This window comes from Malus sylvestris, chromosome 10 (genome assembly GCF_916048215.2).
Source record: "Malus sylvestris chromosome 10, drMalSylv7.2, whole genome shotgun sequence".
In the NCBI taxonomy this organism is placed as follows: domain Eukaryota; kingdom Viridiplantae; phylum Streptophyta; class Magnoliopsida; order Rosales; family Rosaceae; genus Malus; species Malus sylvestris.
Genome location: NC_062269.1, coordinates 39778096 through 39799610, shown reverse-complemented (window position 1 = coordinate 39799610; position 21515 = coordinate 39778096). Strand labels below are relative to the sequence as shown.

The 21515-nt window shown below is 40.6% G+C and overlaps 1 protein-coding gene and 2 pseudogenes across 1 annotated transcript; 2 read left to right on the top strand and 1 right to left on the bottom strand.

The window, feature by feature from the left end:
- Positions 1-56: 56 nt before the first annotated feature.
- On the bottom strand, positions 57-623 carry LOC126584558 (uncharacterized mitochondrial protein AtMg00370-like; annotated as a pseudogene).
- A 3403-nt stretch (positions 624-4026) lies between these two features.
- LOC126584557 (chaperone protein dnaJ 16-like) lies at positions 4027-4853 on the top strand. The gene is made up of 2 exons (XM_050248899.1): positions 4027-4438; positions 4657-4853. Exons 1-2 carry the CDS (start codon positions 4027-4029, stop codon positions 4851-4853), a joined length of 609 nt encoding a protein of 202 aa, XP_050104856.1.
- Positions 4854-13525: 8672 nt separating this feature from the next.
- On the top strand, positions 13526-20886 carry LOC126587663 (polyphenol oxidase, chloroplastic-like; annotated as a pseudogene).
- Positions 20887-21515: the final 629 nt, after the last annotated feature.

Below are 21515 nucleotides of genomic sequence, written 5' to 3'. Positions count from 1 at the left end.
CGAACCGAACCTAAAGAGAATTGAAAAAACCGAATCGCAAAAAATCGAGAGAAAAACTAAACTGAACCGAACATTAACTTGTGACCAATTAACCAACTAACAAAATCACTTGTTACAAATAACATCTTGTTGTTGCATCAAAATATATAAATGTTGACTAATCTGACTAACTTTGATTGAACTTGGTAAAATGAAATGGTTGATCATTTGAAAAATGAAATTATTTAGGAATAACTATTGAATGCTAAGATTAAGTATTGAATTCCTAGTAGTAGACACATAATAAAAAAGTGTGTGTGATTGTTTCAGAAGAAATGAAACAAAAAATATGGTAAAGCTATGACAGTTATTGTCTAATGCTAGATGCAAAGGTACATAATAGATTGATATGAATATCATGAGTTGTCTCGTAATGAAATTGGTTGTTACCAATACTTTCTTTTCGGTTCCTTCTTTTACTTCTTCCATAACCCGAGCTTGGAGAAGGAACATATAAGAAGGCCCTATGGAGAATGTGTTCAAAAATTCAAAAAGAGTATGACCGTAACGAACGAATTGATTATCTTCATGCATAAGGATACTAAATTAATTGGTATAAAAGATTTTTCATCACAAACCTCCATTTTTTTTTCTTTTCTATTGCGATTTCTAAATAATTATATGTTGATTTTTTAATTTTTCATATTAATGTTTGATTTTCAGTTTTCTCAATTTTGACAAAAAAACTAAAATACTTGAAAATGAACCCACTTATCACAAATACTTGATGAAAAAAATGAGGCATAGAGTCGAGTAATCTAGAACCTCTCTTTTGTTTATGAAGAAGAAAAATGTGAGAGTAGGATTCTCTCCTCTCCTAATCTCTCTTTTCTTCTATCCCCTCTTATTTAAACGGTTACGATTACGTCACGTATACATCTTGTTTTGAAATTTTTTATATAGAGAATAAGACAACAAAAAAAGAGTATGAGATGAAGGGATGGAAAGGGATGGTAATAGGAGGTGAGAGAACCTTACTCTAAAAATGTGGTATATAAATAGATATAGATAGATTGATTGACGATATGTTTCACAGTGAATGGTCTCTTCAATCAGGTGATGATTGTGCTGATAATTTAAAAGTTGTGGTCCTTTTTATGTTTGGAACTAGAATTCTCTTCCCTCCTCTTTCGATCCCCCTCCATTCTCTCTTTATTCAATAGCTATTCCTGAATATATTCAGGATTAAGGAGTAGGATTCTCTCTCCTCTTTTTTTCCCTCCCTTCAAACATAAAACTTAGTAAAATGAAATGTTTGAAGGAGATGAAAGTTTGCTGTCCCGAGGACTTTCCAGGAGTTTTGAGTATTTATTTCAATATTTATTTCACAGTGTGATGTCCCGATATGGGTGCCGCAAATCGATGTCATCATTGTTGTCCAACTTCTTCCGGTTTTCCCTCACGGCGGATGGCGACCTCGACAAGGTGCCCTTCCTGTTCTTGGAGCAGTGCCCTCATTTTGATTTCGAGAGCACATAGTTCGTTTCGTTTGTCAAATTTTATGTTAGTGTGTGATATGGAACTTGAGTAGATCCCAACAATCTAATTATATGTTGCTGCGTGGATTAATCATTAAAAAACAAAAACAATAGATCATCACCTTCATCTCCCTAAAACAATGTGAGGGACTTTTACTCGTAACTCTTTTCTTTTCCGATTCACCAAATCCAAGGAGTAGAAAGTACTACTGTCACCAAAACAATGCCTCAGATTGCTGCAATATTGATGTGTATCTACAAAAGCTTGATGTAATGGTTTAGAAACAACACTAATTAATTTTTAATTGAGTGGTTGTTGAATAAAATGTGACTATTTCAGATATTATTTATGATAAAAATACTAAAAATAATGAGAAGGTTAGTCTGAATATGTAAATTAACCAATAGTTTTGATAAAAATTGACGGACAACAAAAGTTTGGATAAAATTGGAGTGATTACTTCAATATTACTGCAAAAGCTAAAAAGAGAGAAAAAACAAAGTCGACAAAGTGCACCTCCAGCGGAGGCCAAATTGCCCTTGCAATTGGAACCCCTGCCTTTGGACCGAATGGCCAAATTGCCCTTGCAATTGGAACCCCTGCCAATTGTTGCACGGGCCTGCGCCTTTTGAATCAACAAGAGGGAGAGGGAGGGCCCCACCCACGTGACAGCCCAGCCTCCTTCAGCACCGTTATATTTTCAATGTTAACAAAAATTGAAAATGCCAACAAATTATCAAAAAAATTATAAAAAAAATACAAATGTGTTGCAGTCCTATTGGAATAGGAATATGATTGTGTAAATCCTAACATATCTAGGGTATCCTTATGGGATTCTACCATATCTTTTAGACTAGATATTTTCCTATTAGAGTTGTAATCCTAAAAGTGTAAAGAATTAACTTTCCCTATTAATATAAATAAAGGTACAATGAGGTGAAATAGAACACACCTCACAATTACACATCTCTCTTCTCTTTCTATGCCACACCTTCCCTCTCTCTGCCTCCATAATAAATGTTTATTAACAACACACTTAAATTAGACACACTTAAGAAACTTAACAAGTTCAACCATCCTCTTCATTTGCCTTTATTTTAATTAAGGGTAAATTACATAGTAACCCCTCAAGTTTGGGGTCCATTACAACCCCATACAACATCTTTAAAACATTTTGTTTGTACCATACTTAAGGCCTCCGTATTTAGACTTCATATAAATACTCGGGGGACTTAAATGTAATTATGTAATAAAGGAATGGGCAAATATGTAATAAGTGAGGAGCCCTTATTCTATAAAAGGACTTCTCACCCTCACAAATAAGGGAGGCCAATTCCTAAGCCTTCTTACATCCCCTAAGCTCTAAGCTCTCTCAAAGCTCTCCCCCTCACCTCTCAGAGAAATACAATAATCAGTGTGGACGTAGCCTAAACATTGGGGTGAACCACAATACATCTTGTGTTATTTACATTACTTGCAGATTCACGGTCGGATTTACGTTGTTCAAAGACCTCCGGTTTTGTGCATCAACATTTGGCGCCGTCTGTGGGAATCAATACGAAAAGTTATGTCGGTTCTCTTTCATTATTTCACCTCCACCGCGAATCTGCAAAATCTGCAACAACCCACAAACCTCACTGGGCTTTTCTAGAAAAAGCATTCACTAAGCTCCAAAACTCATCCCTTAAACACCATCACTTTTCTCCCTCTCTGAAAAAATACATAGAAACTAAACAAAAAACCCATTCCAAACACTCCCACTCCAAAACCCGTGCACCAACATTACCACCGCCAGCTACCCAGCAGCAAGTCCGACTTGTTCGCCGTATCTTTCAGGCGCCATGGATTCCCAGATCTATGGTCGCTGCTTCTTCTTCTTTCTTGGACTCCCAGAACCTCCCCTATTTACACAACTGCCATAGGCCTAGACGCCGTGACCGTGCACCAATCTCCGCCGATGGAGTTCGACGCCCTCCAAGCCCTGACCAAAGGCCCTCTCTCCTCCTCGATTTCCAAGCTCTCCGACTCCTCGCGATTCTTGCTTAACAGCAAGGACTTCCACGAATTCAAAGTCCCGATCGAGCAAATCACCAAGGAATCGCAGACGATGCATCAAGATCGCTTCTCCTTCCATCTCTTTTGTCTCTTTCTCTCTACTCTCTCCTGCAAGGCTCCAGGTTGGATGTGCATGGAGTCTTTCTGCCTCTTGGTTTTCTAGGTTTTCCTGATGCTCCGGTGATGTGCGACAGCTGATTTGCCTCCGCCACTTCTTTGAAATGAAAAAAAAAAAAATTCAACCAAGAGTCGTGAATTCGGTGTTTCGGAGGTAATCGAGAGGCAATTTCTAGGGTTTTGTGAAGAAATCGACCATCAATTTTGAAAATGCAGGGTAGCCGATCGAAATCGGAGAAGCAGGAAGCTAAGAAACAGCTTCAGCGAAACCCTTATGCGGTCATCGGCCTCAATAGGAATTCCACCGACTAGGAAATCAAAAGTGCTTACCGAAAAATGGCTCTCAAGTACCATACTGACAAAAACGCTAATGACACTAAAGCAGCTGATACCTTCAAGGAGGTCATGTTTTCTTATAATATATTATTTGATCCAAACAAACGGCGTCGGTATGACACTGCCGACTTTCAGGCTGTTGAAACAGAAAGCCACTACTTGGAGCTAGATCTTTCAAGTTTGGGTGCTGTAAATACTATTTTTGCTGCCCTTTTTAGTAAACTTGGAATGCCAATAAAGACCATTGTATCAGTTATTGTCTTGGATGAGGCACTAAATGGCATGGTCACTGCCCGTCCACTTCCATTGGGGCACTCTATAACGAAAAAGTTTTTAGAGAGAGAGAGAAAACAGAGATTCGGTGCTATTCATCTTCCATGGAGAAGCAGAGAATCTGCAAGATCTGCAATAGGTATGGTACATGTTTTCCCCTGCCATAAATGATCTTTCGACCAAGCCCAAACCTACCATCGGGATTATGAAGCCGATTCTCATCCCTCAAGCTCTGGGAAGCTTCATCAGTGTCAAGGAATCCTTCCGCCCCGAAGCTGTCAAGCAGATCTGGGCCCACATCAAGCTCCACAACCTGCATTCTATTCAGTTTCATCTGGAATTCAAAGATCATCACAGTCAAAGATCCTCTGCTTCTCCTCCTAGAAGTTCATCAACGTCACAATTCATTTCTTGCTCAGATCGAAGGTGCAGTCTTGGATCTCAATCGGATTCTATTTGTTCCACACAGAATAACCATTGTTCGTACACCTTCCAGTATGGTGATGGCAGTGGGACATCAGGCTATTACGTATCAAGGCAAGGTGCTCGGGTAGTCGCCTACCCCCAGATCCAATCTCTTGCGAATACCACGAGCACTAGTGGAAAACCAGGCAGAAGATAAGATTCCCGTTCTCATAATAATTCATTATTCCGCTTTGGCGTTGTCTGCCATCTGCCAAAAGAGAAAAGAGAAAATAAAAGCAAAAGTAGAAAACAAAAGAAGATAAAAAGAAACAGACATAATTGCGGTGGTGATGGCGTGCAGAAAAAAAAAGAATTATGGGCGTGACCCATTGAGCAGAGGGTCGGATTTATTTTTTAATGATGTAATTTATTTTTTATATCTTTTGGAGACATCTATATAAACCCCATCAGAGGGTAATTAAAAAAAACGGTAAAGCCCAAAATAAATGGGCTGGAATGTTGTGTGGAGGGCGAAGCCCCATAAGCCCAAAATAGCACCAACCAGGTGACCAAAATGACGTTCAGTACTACAAAAAATTATTCGGCACCCTGCTGCTATTATCACCAACCAGGTGACCAAGAGTATACCCAGTAGTACAAAAAATTATTCATCACCCCACCGCTATTATTGCCAACCAGGTAATCAAAAGTATGCCTAGTACTTCAAATTATACATAAGCATTACTCATGTCAATCATACATAAACATTCATGAGCATTACTCATATCAATCATACATAAACATTCATGAGCATCACTCATGTTAACCTTCATGAGCATCACTTATGTTAACATTCATGAGCATCACTCATGTCAACATCTATGAGCATCACTCATGTCAACATCTATGAGTATCACTCATATCAATCAACATAAACATTCATGAGCATCACTCATGTCAATCAGCTTCAAAAGCATCATTTACAAAAGCTCTAGCTTCAAAAGCTTCATTTATAGAGCTCCAGCTTCAAAAGCTTCATTTAGAAAAGCTCTAGCTTCAAAAGCTTCATTTACAGAGCTCTAGCTTCAAAAGCTTCATTTACAAAAGCTCTAACTTCAAAAGCTTCATTTACAGAGCTACAGCTTCAAAGCTTCACTTGCAAAGCTTCACCTACAAAGCTTCAGTGCAGGGTATACAAATACCGTATCCGAACAACCGCCACTTCGGCCCATACATGGATTCAATTTGAAGTCTCCAGCCAACAGACTCTATTGACCGAAGACTTGGGGGACTACATTATGTACCATATATTGGGCCTCAACTGGGCCTCATAAAAAATACTTGGGAGACTTAGCCAATTATTTATGTATTGAAGAGCGAGCCCTTATTCTATAAAAAGGACTCCCTCACTTTCATTAGAGAGCACCCATTATTTATGTATTGAGGAGCGAGCCATTATTCTATAAAAGGGACTCCCTCACCATCATTAAAGAGTATCGCCGCCAACTGAGCAACCGCCTCGCCGCGAGCACCAACTCTAACCCATCATCTTTGTAATGAGGAGCGAGCCTTTATTCTATAAAAGGGACTCCCTCACCTTCAACGCCACAAGTCGAGCCAACCAAGGCAACACAAGCAGAGCAGCCTCGCAACATGTGCTACTTCTAGTTGAGCATCATTTCAGAATGAGCACTGCCGCATATCAAATATCAGTTCTAGACGACATCTAGTTACTTCGGCTCACACATGGACTGAATTTCAAGTCTCCAGCCAAAAGACTCTCTTGATTGAAGACTTGGGGGACTACTGTTTATACCATACTTAGGGCCTCCGTATTTAGACCTCGTACAAATACTCGGGGGACTTAAATGTAATTATGTAATAAAGGAAGGGGCAAATATGTAATAAGTGAGAAGCCCTTATTCTATAAAAGGACTCATCACCCTCACAAATATATTAAGGAGAATGAAGGACCACCAGATTGTAATGCACACAATGCACTAGATTAGTACTTAGCTTAGCTATTAAGCTAAGTTTGATATAGTCGGTTATGTATTGCTGACTAGGATATAATTATTGATGTATATATCCTTGTGTAATGAGATATCAGAACAATGTAATGAGAATCATTTTTCTTACAACTCAAATCAAGCTTTCTCTCTCTCTCTCATCAACTGCACAAATTCATAACTTCATCATGGTATCTTCGCCGGAGTCCACCGACGTCGATCCTTCGCTTCCCTCATTTTTTTTAATTTCTTGGATTTTTTTCTTATCTCCCAAACAGATCTTACCTCCTTCTTGCATTTTTTTTCTGATCTCCCAAACAGATCTTTTCTCTCTCTTGTGCATTCTGTTTGCAACCGCTATGGCGCCTCATCCATCCTCCTCTGATTCCTCTCCTCCAGCTACCTCTTCTGGTTCTACTCCTCTTGGCGAGATCTCTACTAATGTGCCTCCATCGATTGCGATGATTACTGTTCAAAACATTGCTGGAATGGTTCCGACGAAACTCAATCGGCACAATTACATCACCTGGCGTAGCTTATTCCTTCCCGTTCTGAAGCGATTCAAGCTTTTAGGGCTTCTTACTGGAGATGATCCTTGTCCTCCTCCGTGTGTTCGTGATTCGTCTGGATCTCAGATTCCTAACTCTGCGTACGAACTGTGGTGTGAACGTGACCAAATCTTGACGATTTGGATCAACTCCACTCTTGCTGAAGATCTTCTTCCTCTGACCATTGGAATGGAAGATTCTCATTCTTTGTGGCAGTCTCTTGAACGTCGTTTCGCAGGCGCTTCGCGTACTCATGTTCATAGTCTCCAATCTAAAATCCAGACTATTCAGAAAGGTGATGCTTCCATGACTGAGTATCTCAACACTATTAAGGACATCTCTGATAAGTTTGCTGCTACTGGTGAATCGATTTCTGATTCAGATCTTGTGGCTTATATTCTCGCTGGTCTCCCAGATGAGTATGAGTCTTTTGTTGACTCAATCGAGACAAGAACTGAGTCTGTTAATGGTGATGAACTCCATGGTCTTCTACTTAGTAAGGAGATTTCCCTTCAAAAACGCAAGACTCGACAAGGCTCTACATCCTCAAGTTCTGCACCCTTCCATGCTTATACTGCTCAACAAGGCTCGTCTGGTTCTCCTTCTTTCAGAGGCAACTTCAGAGGCAAATATCAGAATCAGAATCACAATCAATACCACAATCGTAATCGCTTTCCTCAGAATCGCAACTTTGGTGCCAATCGCCAACATAATTCCTCTGGAGGTATTCTTGGTCCTGCTCCCTCTCGTTCCTCATTTTCTGGCGCACACTCCGGTCCCATTCCTGGATCATCCCAACCTGGACAATCTATTCCTTGTCAGCTTTATAATCAATATGGCCACTCTGCTCTCTATTGTGGCTCTCTCTCCCAATTTGCTTCTCACCGTTCCCCTCCCATGGGTTTCAATGCTCTGACTGGATCCCATCCTCTAAGCTACTGGATTACTGACAGTGGAGCGACTCATCATGTCACTCCTGATCCAGCCTCGCTAAACTCTGCCACACCATACACAGGCACTGAACAACTTTTCGTGGGTGATGGTAAAGGTTTGTGTATTTCTCATACTGGAAATGCTTTAATACGCACTCCTAATGATGTGTTCAAACTTCATGATGTGTTATTAGTTCCTCAAGCCTATCATAATCTCCTGTCCGTTTATAAATTTGTGTATGACAACTGTTGCTCGCTGACTTTTGATCCCTTTGGATTCTACATCAAGGATCTAAGAACTGGGAGGATGCTTTTCCAGGGCCCCAGTGAAGGAGGATTGTACCCTTTTTACTGACATGCTTCTACTGGTGTTTCTGGCATTGCTATTTCACCTCATGCTCTAATGATTGCTAAAGCTGATATCACTACATGGCACAGACGGCTTGGTCATCCTTCAAGTCTAGTTTTCAATAAAATAGTAAATAAAGGTCACTTGTCTGTTGCTGGTTCACATTTTCAGAAGTCTGTTTGTTCTGATTGTCAATTTGGGAAGGCCTCAAGATTGCCGTTTTCTGTTTTACCTTGTAAATCTACTCGGCCATTTCATCTTGTTCATGCTGATGTATGGGGTCCTTCCCCCACCTCTTCTTGTACTGGCTATCGCTATTATCTAATACTAGTTGATGATTTCACTAAATATAGCTGGCTCTATCCACTGCATTATAAATCCGATGTGTGTTCTGTTCTTCAGACTTTGTTCTCAAAGTTCAAACTCTTTTCGACAGCAAAGTTCAACGTTTGCGATCTGATTCAGGGGGTGAGTTCTTAAGTGCTACTTTGCAAAGCTTCTTTAATCTTCAAGGCATAACTCATCAATTGAGTTGTCCTCACACTCCTGAGCAGAATGGATGTGCGGAACGCAAACATAGACATGTGGTTGAAATGGGTCGAACTTTATTATCTCACAGTGGCTTACCTTCTCAGTACTGGATTGAGGCTTTTCAAACTGCAGTATATCTCATCAATCGCCTTCCTCCTCAGGCTTCTTCTATCAGTCCTTGGGAATTACTCTTCAAAGCTCCACCTCAATATCATCTCTTGAAGACTTTTGGGTGTGCATGTTATCCCTGGCTCCAACCTTACTCATCCAGTAAGTTAGATCCAAAGAGTAAACTTTGTGTGTTCTTGGGATACAGCTTGAATCACAGCGGTTACCGTTGTCTTGATCCGGTTACTAACAGGTTATACATTTCGAGACATGTGGTGTTTGATGAAACTCTTTTCCCTTTCAAGCACTCTCTCACTTTACCTTCTCCTACTGTATCCCCTCCTTCTATTTCTTCTCCTCCATTATCTCACCCTATTTCTCTTACTATACCTATTCATCCTACTCCAACCCCTCCTTCCATTCTACAAAATCCCTCATCTTCACCTTCCTCCTCATCAGTACCCCTCCCTCCTCCCTCTTCTTCTTCTCATGTTCCCCCTCCTACAACTATCCCAACCAACCATCATCCTATGATTACCCGAGCCAAAGCCGGTATTTCTAAGCCTAAGATCTTTACAGCCACTAAGCATCATCTCTCCCCTTCCGTTGATCCACTCACCATCATTCCTCCGACCCCTACCACTTATCTTCAAGCCTCCAAGCATCCTGCTTGGGTAAAAGCCATGACAGATGAATATCAAGCACTTCAATCCACTGGTACTTGGGAATTAGTATCTTCTCATCCAAGTTACAATTTAGTTGGGTGTAAATGGGTATTCAAAATTAAGCACAAAGCTGATGGTTCAATAGAACGATACAAGGCTCGGTTGGTAGCTAAAGGGTTTCATCAACAAGAAGGCCTCGATTTTTCTGAAACTTTTAGCCCTGTAGCAAAGCCGACCACCATCAGAATACTTTTGTCTCTTGCTGTGAGCTATGATTGGTTTGTACATCAGTTAGATGTCAGTAATGCTTTTCTGCATGGCTATCTCAAAGAAGATGTGTATATGGTTCAACCTCCTGGTTTTGTGGATCAATCTAAGCCTCACCATGTTTGTAAACTCAAACGGTCTCTCTATGGACTCAAACAAGCTCCCCGCGCTTGGTATGAAGCCTTCTACAGTGCACTGGTTTCGTTGGGTTTCTCTTCTTCTTCCTCGGACACTAGTCTCTTCATCAAGAAAGACTCTTTCATCACCTTCATCTTAGTGTATGTGGATGATATCATTATCACTAGAAGTTCCCCTGCCCTCTGTCAGTCCATTATTTCCCAGCTTCAATCCTTATTTCCAGTCAAAGACTTAGGTGATATTCATTATTTTCTCGGCATTGAGGTTCACCGATCTGCAAAAGGATTGTTTCTTCATCAGTCCAAATATGCCTTGGACTTACTTAAGAAGACGGATATGCTTGGGGTCAAACCCTGCACCACTCCCGTTAGTTCCATAAAGTTGGATCACTCTGGTTCTCCTCTCACAAATCCTACTTCTTATCGTTCCACCGTTGGTACCCTTCAATATCTTACTTGGACACGACCGGATTTGGCTTTTGCAGTCAACCAGGTTTGTCAGTACATGCATACTCCCCGGACTATTCATTTGCAGGCTGTCAAACGGATTCTCCGGTACTTGAAGGGTACCCTTGACTCCGGGTTGTGGTTTACCAAAGGTCGGCAAATTCTTACAGCATGGACTGATGCTGATTGGGCAGGTTGCCCTGTGGACAGACGCTCTACTAGTGGATACTGTGTGTTTCTTGGACCCAATCTCATCTCCTGGAGTGCCAAGAAACAATGTACAGTAGCTCGTTCTTCTACTGAAGCTGAGTATCGCTCTCTTGCTCATACTGCTACCGAACTCAGTTGGGTTTGTAAAATTCTGGTTGACATTTCCTTCCCTCTTTTGAAAACCCCGAGTGTTTTCTGTGATAACAAGAGTGCCATTGCTCTAGCTTTCAACCCAGTATTTCATGCCCGTACTAAACATGTAGAGATCGATTATCACTACATCCGCGAAAAGGTTCTTCTGGGTCATATCAGTGTTCATCATGTGGCTTCCTTACTCCAACTCGCTGATATCTTTACCAAATCCCTCCCTGCTGATCGATTTGCACAGCTTTGGTTCAAGCTTTCAGTTCGCCCTTCTTCCTTCTGCTTGAGGGGGTGTATTAAGGAGAATGAAGGACCACCAGATTGTAATGCACACAATGCACTAGATTAGTACTTAGCTTAGCTATTAAGCTAAGTTTGATATAGTCGGTTATGTATTGCTGACTAGGATATAATTATTGATGTATATATCCTTGTGTAATGAGATATTAGAACAATGTAATGAGAATCATTTTTCTTACAACTCAAATCAAGCTTTCTCTCTCTCTCTCATCAACTGCACAGATTCATAACTTCATCATAAGGGAGGCCAATTCTTAAGCCTTCTCACATCCCCTAAGCTCTAAGCTCTCTCAAAGCTCTCCCCTTCACCTCTCAGAGAAATACAATAATCAATGTGGACGTAGCCCAAACATTGGGGTGAACCACGATACATCTTGTGTTATTTACATTACTTGCAGATTCACGGTTGGATTTACGTTGTTCCAAGACCTCCGGTTTTGTGCATCAATACATTTCACTTTCATACCTCAAGTACTATTTTATTTCAATATAATACATCCGTTAGATTTTCCATCAATTAATCTGTTAAATGCTGATGTGGCTGCCATGTGGCAAAAAAAATAAATTTTTTTTTTCAAAAAACCTAAATCTTCTAAATAAATTTAAAAAAAAAAAAACCAAACCCCACGTCGTCTTCCCTCCCTCCCTCCCGCCCCCCCCCCCCCAAAAAAAACCCAACCTATAACTTGCAACCCAAAAGAAGAAGAAGGGAGAGAGAAAAAAAAACCCATCTTCATCTTACCCGACCCCCCTTCCTTGCAACCCACCCCTTTCTTCCCCCCTCTCGTTTTTCCCAAACCCACCGTACCCATCCTCCGCACCCACCCTCTTCCCTCCTCTACACACCCCACTTCTTAAATCCATACCCATTAGGGAAGATGGGATTTGGGTTGCAGGGAAAAGGGGATGGGTTTTTTGTTTTTTGTTTTTTTTCGTTTCTGGGTTGCAATTAGTGTGGAGGGGGGCCTTAAGTGAGGTGGGTCGCGAGGTTGGGGGGCGCTATGGTGAGGTTGGTCGCAGAGGGGGGGTTGGGGGGTGGGATGGGGGATATGGGGAAGGGATAATCGTTTGGGGGGGGGGGTTGATGGGATCTGGGTTTGGGTTTTTTTTTTTTGGGTTGAAGATTCATTTTTTTTTAAATTTAAAAATTCTTATTTTTGCCACGTGACACGCATTTGGCAGCCACGTGTCACAAATGTGGTAGCCATGTCAGTATTTAACGGATTAATGGATGAAAAATCTAACAGATATATTATATTGAAATAAAATAGTACTTGAGGTATGAAAGTGAAATGTTTTAAAGATGTTGTATGTGGTTGTAATAGACATCAAACTTGAGGGGTTACTATGTAATTTACCCTTTAATTAATTATGCTTGTAATACTAAACTATGTTATATGCTAAAACGCTGGGTATCCCAATTTCGTAGAACTTGACAAATTAGCCATCACTGTATAGAACAGGGGTTCAGTGGTAAAAACAATATCATTTTGAAAATTTTCAAACAAAGCACCCAATACTTTATCACTTTTTTTTACAATTTCAATAACTAAATACTAAAGCTAAGTTTTTTATTTATTTTTAATTTTGATAAAACTAACACTAATATATTTTACAAACAAAATATTAATATGTATAAAATGATAAATAAAAAGGGCCAAGTAAGGGGCTAGTAAATTAAAATGAGAGCATCAATTAAAAAACCATGATTTTTTTGGGCAAATAAGAACTTTGCTTCTTGAGCAGTAGAATGTGCTCTTGGGACAACTGGTAATGTTAGGTACGAGTCCATTTATACAAATTACAACTGGTAATGTTAGGTACCAGTCCATTTATACAAATTATAACTGGTAATATTAGGTAAATCAAATTTGCAAATCAAATGATGTGTTACCGATAAAAAATAAGCACATTAATCAAAACTTAAATAATAATTCAATAATCAACAACCACGTTATTTGATGTAAAAATTTAATTTGCCTAGCATTAACCAATTGCAATATATGGTCAATAGTGATTTGCCTAGCATCCAATGGAATAATGACTACGTAAATATTATTGGTACACAAGAAGCCCAAAGCCGCTTCACCTTCTGAGACTACGTAGTATTCCTCGTCAAAGAAAAGTAAAACCTAGAACACATTATAAAAGCAAAGCCTATACAACGTAGTATTCAGAGTCAAGTAACCATGGCTTCTATGTCAGCTCCACTCGTCACCTCCACCACAAGTATCATCCCCACAACTTCTCTCTTCCCTTTCTCCCAAAAGTATCACCGAATTTCCTTATTTGAAAACCCTAGGCATTCCAATTTACAAGCCGTCTCATGCAAAGCCACAAATAATAGTAGTGACCAAAACAAAAACCCTTCCACTAGCTCCAACGATCACGACCATGAAAACCCTTCTCCAGTAAACCTAGACAGAAGACATGTACTTATAGGTCTCGGAAGCCTGTACGGTGGAGTGGCTGGTCTTGGCAGCGACCCCTTCGCTGTTGCAAAGCCAGTGTCGCCGCCTGACCTAGCCAAATGCGGACCTGCGGACTTTCCAAGTGGAGCAGTCCCGACCAACTGTTGCCCGCCAACGTCCCAAAAAATCGTAGACTTCAAATTCCCCTTCCCTACCAAACTCCGCGTCAGGCCGGCAGCTCACGCCGTGGATAAAGCCTACATCGAAAAATACTCAAAAGCCATCGAGCTCATGAAAGCCCTCCCGGACGACGATCCGCGTAGCTTCACCCAGCAAGCCGATATCCACTGTGCCTATTGCAACGGTGTGTACGACCAAGTCGGATTCCCCAACCTGGAGCTCCAAATCCATCAATGCTGGCTTTTCTTCCCCTTCCATCGTTACTACCTATACTTCCACGAAAGAATCTTGGCCAAACTCATAGACGATCCGACCTTCGCGTTGCCGTTTTGGAACTGGGACGCGCCAGCTGGCATGCAACTCCCTGCCTTGTACGCTAACCCGGACTCTCCGCTTTACGACGAGCTCCGCGCTGCCAGCCATCAGCCGCCGACTCTCATCGATCTTGACTTCAACGGCACGGATGAAACAATGTCCAAGGATGCTCAAATCGAAGCCAACCTCAAAATCATGTATAGGCAGATGGTTTCCAACTCCAAGAAACCGCTGTTGTTCTTTGGTTCGCCCTACAGGGCTGGCACTGAACTAGATCCAGGGGCCGGTGCAATCGAACAGACCCCACATGATCCGGTTCATACATGGATCGGAGATAACATGCAACCTAATTATGAAGACATGGGGAATTTTTACTCCGCTGCAAGGGATCCAATATTTTTTTCGCACCATTCGAATATAGATCGAATGTGGAATATTTGGAAAAGTATAGGGACTAAAAATAAAGATATTAACGATAAGGATTGGTTGGATACGGGGTTTTTGTTTTATGACGAGAATGCTGAGCTTGTTAGGGTCACGGTGAGGGTGTTGGAAGCTAACCAGCTCCTGGAGTCGGGGAGTCGAAGGCAGCAAGATACTCCCGAGCAAAAGGATGTCATCTGCATCGAAGAAGAAGAAAGAAACTGAAGGGTTCTAGTCTCCAACGGCTAGTTTTGTTTTTAAATGTTTGTGTAAGTGTGTGAGTGACAAGTGTACACTCCAGATTAAATCACTTAACCCCAAAATGAAGGGTTATGATGTAATCTGGAGTAGTAAGGCTTAATGGTTGTTAAAGCCTCTTGTCAATCACCTTTTTTAGAAAAGTATGGGTGATGGAAATGCACCATACTCTTGTGTAATGTTCACACTTCTTATTCAATCAAGTCTGCTGCATTATCAGTAGCAGAGATCAATCTTCAAGCTCTCTTCAATCCTCTACTAATCTACCCAAGAAACCGTTTCAAACACTCAATCAAAAACACAAAACAAACAAATTTTATCATGGCCTCAGAGCTTTGTTACTGATCTTACAACTTTCGGGGCGTAATCTGTGCAAGATAAGATCTTTGGGAGCACCAACGTAGTGTCTTCTATAACAACAATCAACAAACAATTCTGGAAATGAAAGGATCCAGCAGTAGCAGTGAGCTAAAAGCTCCAGTCTTTGATGGGGAGAATTATGATTTTTGGAGAATAAGAATGACAACTATTTTCAAATCCTATGATATATGGGATATGGTTCAACATGGGTATGAACCATACCTGAGATGGAGATCGATGCTCTAGAGGAGGATCTCACAGAAACACAACTCAAAACACTGAAGCAGAATCGGATAGAGGATGCTAGAGCACTTGGAATCATTCAAGGTGCTGTCTCAGACACCATTTTTCCGAGGATAGCAAATGAAGAGACTGCAAAGGGAGCTTGGGAAGTTTTACAGCAAGAATACAGAGGAGACACCAAAGTTAGAAAGGTAAAACTTCAGTCCCTTAGAAGAGATTTTGAGTATACAAGAATGAGGGAAAATGAGCTGTTAAAAGACTACTTCACTAGGCTGTTTGATGTTGTAAACAAGATGAAAACATATGGTGAGGAACTGCCTAATGAAAGAATTGTCCAAAAACTATTGATTAGTTTGACTAAACCCTATGATTCAATAGTGAGTGTTATAGAAGAAACCAAAGACACTGAAACTCTCAGTGTACAAGATGTGATGGCATCCTTAAGAGCTTTTGATCAAAGGCTCGAGAGGCATGCTGACTCTGCACCTGAGAAAGCCTTTCAAACACTCAATGTTGGATCTAGTAGTCAAGCCAGTGCAAGCAATCAGAAACCACAGTGGAAGGGCAAAAGCAAGAAATGGGAAGGAAAAAGGTATCACAACTCAAGACCTAACCAAGGCAGCAACACCAATGTAGGTCCAAGAACCAAGCAACAATGCAAGCACTGTGATAAATTCCACCTTGGAGAGTGCTGGTTCAAGGACAAGCCTAGATGCCACAAATGCAACAGGTTTGGGCACATTATGAAGGACTGCAGATCAAAGAATGTGCAACAAGTAAACTGTGCAAATCAAGTGGAAGAAGAAGCAAATGTGTTCTGTGCTTTCAATGCAAAAATGGAGAGAAATAATGAAGTGTGGTACATTGACAGTGGCTGCAGCAACCACATGACTGCACATGAGTCTTTACTTATTGACATCGACACAAACTTCACTGGAAAAGTGAAAATGGGAGATGGAAACATTGTCAAAGCCACTGGAAGAGGAACTCTGGTTATCAACACCAAGAAAAGAAGAAGATGCATAAGGGAGGTGATGCTAGTGCCTGGATTGGATGAGAATCTACTTAGTGTGGGTCAAATGATGGAGCATGGCTATTTCCTACTCTTTGGGGGAACTGTGGTTGAGATCTATGATGACAGATCCCTATCAAACTTGGTGACCAAAGTGGAAGTGAAAAACAGAAGCTTTCCACTTGTACTGAAGTACTTAGAAGAAGTGGCAAAGAAAGCAAGTGTGACAAGTTCTATGAAACTATGGCACAAGAGACTTGGTCATTTAAACATGACAAGCTTACAAAATCTGCAAAAGGATGAAATGGTGCAAGGTATACCAAAAATGGATCAATGCAATGAAGTCTGTGAAGGGTGTGTGTTTGGCAAGCATCACAGAGATTCATTTGAAGCTGGAAAGGCTTGGAGGGCATCAAAGCCACTCGAATTGATTCACTCAGATGTGTGTGGACCAATGAGAACAACAACAATCAGTGGAAACAGGTATTTCCTAACCTTCATTGATGATTATTCACGGATGTGTTGGGTGTATTTCATGAGGTTCAAGTCTGAGGTATTCACAATATTCAAGAAGTTTAAGGCAATGGTGGAATTGCGAAGTGGATACCAAATCAAAAGACTAAGAAGTGATAGGGGATGTGAGTACACCTCACATGAGTTCAATGTATTCTGTGAAGATGTAGGGTTGGAGAAGCAACTCACTGTGGCATATTCACCACAACAGAATGGGATTGCAGAAAGGAAGAATAGGACTATAGTCGAAATGGCTAAGTCTATGATGCATGAGAAGAACATGCCTTATAAATTTTGGGGTGAAGCTGTGAACACCTCAGTGTATCTATTGAATAGGTGTCCTACTAAGGCATTGGAGAAGAAGACTCCATTTGAAGTGTTCAGTGGAAGGAAGCCTTCTGTGAAGCATCTGAGAGTGTTTGGCTCAGTGTGCTACAATCTCATCCCTCATCAACTAAGGCACAAGTTGGAGAAATCAAGTAACAAGGGTGTTTTTGTAGGCTATGGTACCAGTGAGAAAGGATACAGAGTTTATAATGTGTTGACTCAAAAGATAATCCTATCAAGGGATGTTATCTTTGATGAAGACTCAATGTGGAACTGGGATACAATGGTAGAGGAAAATGACAGTGTCTCTCTACAAATTGACCTAAACAAAAGGCAAACAAGGGAGCCTATAGAGACCTCAGTTCAAGAAGAAGTCACAGATAATGGTGACATACAAGGGACTCCACAGCAAGCTACTATGAGTCCACAATCAAGTCAATCACAGACAACAACTCCTAGTTCAACTCCAGTAAGATTGAGAAATCTGGATGAGATTTATGCTACATGTAATTACTGTGTAGTAGAACCAGAAACGTATGAAGAAGCTGAGAAAGACAAAGCTTGGAAGAAAGCAATGAAGGAAGAGCTTGAAATGATAGAAAAGAATGACACTTGGGAACTTGTAAATCGACCAAGTGAGAAGCCTGTGATTGGTGTAAAATGGGTGTACAAAGTGAAGCTAAATCTAGATGGTTTTGTGCAAAAGAACAAGGCCAGGTTAGTGGCCAAAGGTTACTCACAGAAACCTGGTGTAGACTTCAATGAAACCTTTGCTCCAGTAGCAAGGTTAGACACCATAAGGACCTTGATAGCACTAGCAGCCAAGAAGGGTTGGAAGCTGCATCAATTGGATGTTAAATCTGCATTTCTAAATGGAGTGCTATAGGAGGAGGTGTTTGTGGAACAACCTCAAGGGTTCACAAGTCAAGAGTTTCCAGAAAAAGTGTACAAGTTAAGGAAGGCTCTTTATGGCCTAAAACAAGCTCCAAGAGCTTGGTACAGTGAGATTGATTCCTATTTCATTGAGAAAGGATTTCAGAAAAGTCCTAGTGAAGCTACACTCTACACCAAGACAGAAAGCAACAACAAGACACTCATTGTCTCAATCTATGTAGATGATGTTGTCTACACTGGAAATGATGCTGCAATGATGGAAGAGTTCAAGGAAGAAATGATGAAGAGGTATGAGATGACTGACCTAGGCCTCTTGCATCATTTTCTTGGCATTGGGGTAATTCAAAAAGCAAGTAGCATCTTTATTCATCAAAAGAAGTATGCTGAAACTTTGCTTGAGAAGTTTGGTTTGAAGGGTTGCAAACCAGTTTCTACATCCCTAATTGCAAATGAGAAGCTCAAGAAGGAGGATGGAAGTGAACCTGCAGATGCTAGTCTCTATAAAAGCATTGTTGGCAGTCTATTGTATCTAACTGCAACAAGGCCGGATCTGATGTTCTCAGCAAGCCTACTTTCTAGGTTTATGCAGAATCCTAGCAAGATACATATGGGCACAGCTAAGAGAGTGCTAAGATATGTACAAGGAACTCTTGATTATGGGATCAAATATGAGATGGGAAAATCATCTATTCTAATTGGATTCTGTGACAGTGACTGGGGTGGCAGTGAGGATGATAGTAGAAGCACATCGGGCTATGCTTTCACTTTCGGATCAGGGGTATTTTCATGGGCCTCTGTGAAGCAACAAAGTGTTGCACTGTCCACAGCCGAGGCAGAGTATGTGAGTGCATCAGAAGCTACAGCTCAAGCTATTTGGCTAAGGTTCATACTTAAAGATTTTGGCGAATTGCAAGTTGAAGCCACACCACTTTTGTGTGACAACACCTCTGCAATTGCCATGACTAAAAACCCAGTATTTCATCAGAGAACAAAACACATCAAGAGAAGATATCATTTCATTAGAGAAGCATTGCAGGACAACACAATCAAGCTAATCTATTGCAGCACAGAAGATCAGATCGCAGACATATTCACAAAAGCACTACCGAAGGAGAGATTCAATTACCTGAGGGGTTTGCTCGGATTGACTCCCAGAAGCAGTTTAGAAGGGGGTGTTGGAAGCTAACCAGCTCCTGGAGTCGGGGAGTCGAAGGCAGCAAGATACTCCCGAGCAAAAGGATGTCATCTGCATCGAAGAAGAAGAAAGAAAATGAAGGGTTCTAGTCTCCAACGGCTAGTTTTGTTTTTAAATGTTTGTGTAAGTGTGTGAGTGACAAGTGTACACTCCAGATTAAATCACTTAACCCCAAAATGAAGGGTTATGATGTAATCTGGAGTAGTAAGGCTTAATGGTTGTTAAAGCCTCTTGTCAATCACCTTTTTTAGAAAAGTATGGGTGATGGAATGCACCATACTCTTGTGTAATGTTCACACTTCTTATTCAATCAAGTCTGCCGCATTATCAGTAGCAGAGATCAATCTTCAAGCTCTCTTCAATCCTCTACTAATCTACCCAAGAAACCGTTTCAAACACTCAATCAAAAACACAAAACAAACAAATTTTATCAGAGGGACACTCTTGATAATAAAAAGCTAGGGTATACGTATGAAGATGTTGAGATTCCATGGCTCAACTCTAGACCGACGCGCCACGTCGGACAAAGCTTGCGAGAAAGGCAAAGGCGGCTGGAGTGGCGAAGGCCGCTGAGACGACGTCATCAGGGAAGGTGGTGGCGGGTAAAGATTTTCCAATAAATTTGGAGACCGAAGATAAGTACGGTGGTGTCAAGGCCGAAGCCGAAGAAGAGGAGCAAGAAGGAGAAAGAGGATGAGGAGGAGATATTGGTGATTCAGGGGATTGAGCTTGACAAAGATGTGGCTGTGAAGTTTGATGTGTATGTGAATGACGTGGACGATGAGGATGCGGCACCGAGTGGACCCGACAAGAGCGAGTTTGCTGGGAGTTTTGTGAGTGTGCCACATAAGCAGAAGGAAAAGAGCAAGAGTTGTTTAAGGTTGGGGTTAACGGACCTGTTGGAGGATTTGGGTGCTGAAGATGATGAGAGTGTGGTGGTGACTTTGGTGCCCAGGTACGGCGCTCAGGCTGTTAAGATCGGTAGCATCAAAATTGAGTTTCTTGCTTGAACAAACTGTGCTGAAACCTTTTCAGTTTCTAGTTAATGTGATCATTTTTTCCTCAATCTATATTTTAAAATTATACCAAATTAAGTTTTCAGTGTTTATTGTATTAGTATGGTTTTACTGTAGCCCTTCCCCATTTTCTACTTCCTGGCAGATTGTTGTGTGAATCGTAAACAGTAAAAACTACATATTATTACTTGTAAAATGATTAATGGCTACAATTTGATTATTTCGGTCACACGTCAAACCAGCATCCATAAATTAAAGGTGCAACACCTTATTTGGGATAAAGTGTGAACTTAATTTTCATTGTGCCATATAGCATATTAAGTCACCCGTCAAACCCTATAAATTGTTTCCTTATATTAATGCAATAGATTGTGATTCACCTTTTATATATACTCTGAGGGCAAGTTTAGTAAACTGCCGTTTGTTCATGGAAAATGGATTCAATGATTATGACAAGTTCAACATTTTTTTGAACAAACGATATTATCTACACTAAAGGGAGATGGGTCGGTATATAAATAGGTGAGTATATATGTTATTACAAAATTGCGATCTTATCATATTTTTCATACCATATTTGTACTATTTTTCTAATAAAAATGAGATCCGCATGTGTTGATGGGCAAATAGAACCCACATGTGTTGATGGACCCTAACTTTATCAGAGAAAGAGTACAAATGTGATAAATATAACATTACTCATGTTATTATGAATGTATAGTTATAATGTCTACACTCTACAAAATAAAAATAACCATACTTGATCTTCTCTCTGAAATCATTTCAATCTTGTTAATGAAAATCATATATAGGAAACTCTCACAGCTAAGTATAGGAATCTCTCTATCTCTAGTCTCTCCTTAGGCCATCTCCAACCGAAGGATGACTTGTTTTAGCCTTCTGGTCATTCAAGAAATTAATATTTTAATGAACAGTGTATGATCATATTTCTTACCATCTCCAATTTTTAAATTTAAAATTTTTTGGCCGAAAACAAAAAAAATTCAAATCCAACGG

What these genes read in the sequence shown, in the direction of transcription:
- LOC126584557 (XM_050248899.1), top strand. Translation starts at nt 4,027, where the DNA reads ATGGCTCTCAAGTACCATACTGACAAAAACGCTAATGACACTAAAGCA. An exon ending in ATCTGCAAGATCTGCAATAG is followed by an intron (nt 4,439 to 4,656) that starts GTATGGTACATG and finishes AGATCATCACAG; the next exon opens with TCAAAGATCCTCTGCTTCTC.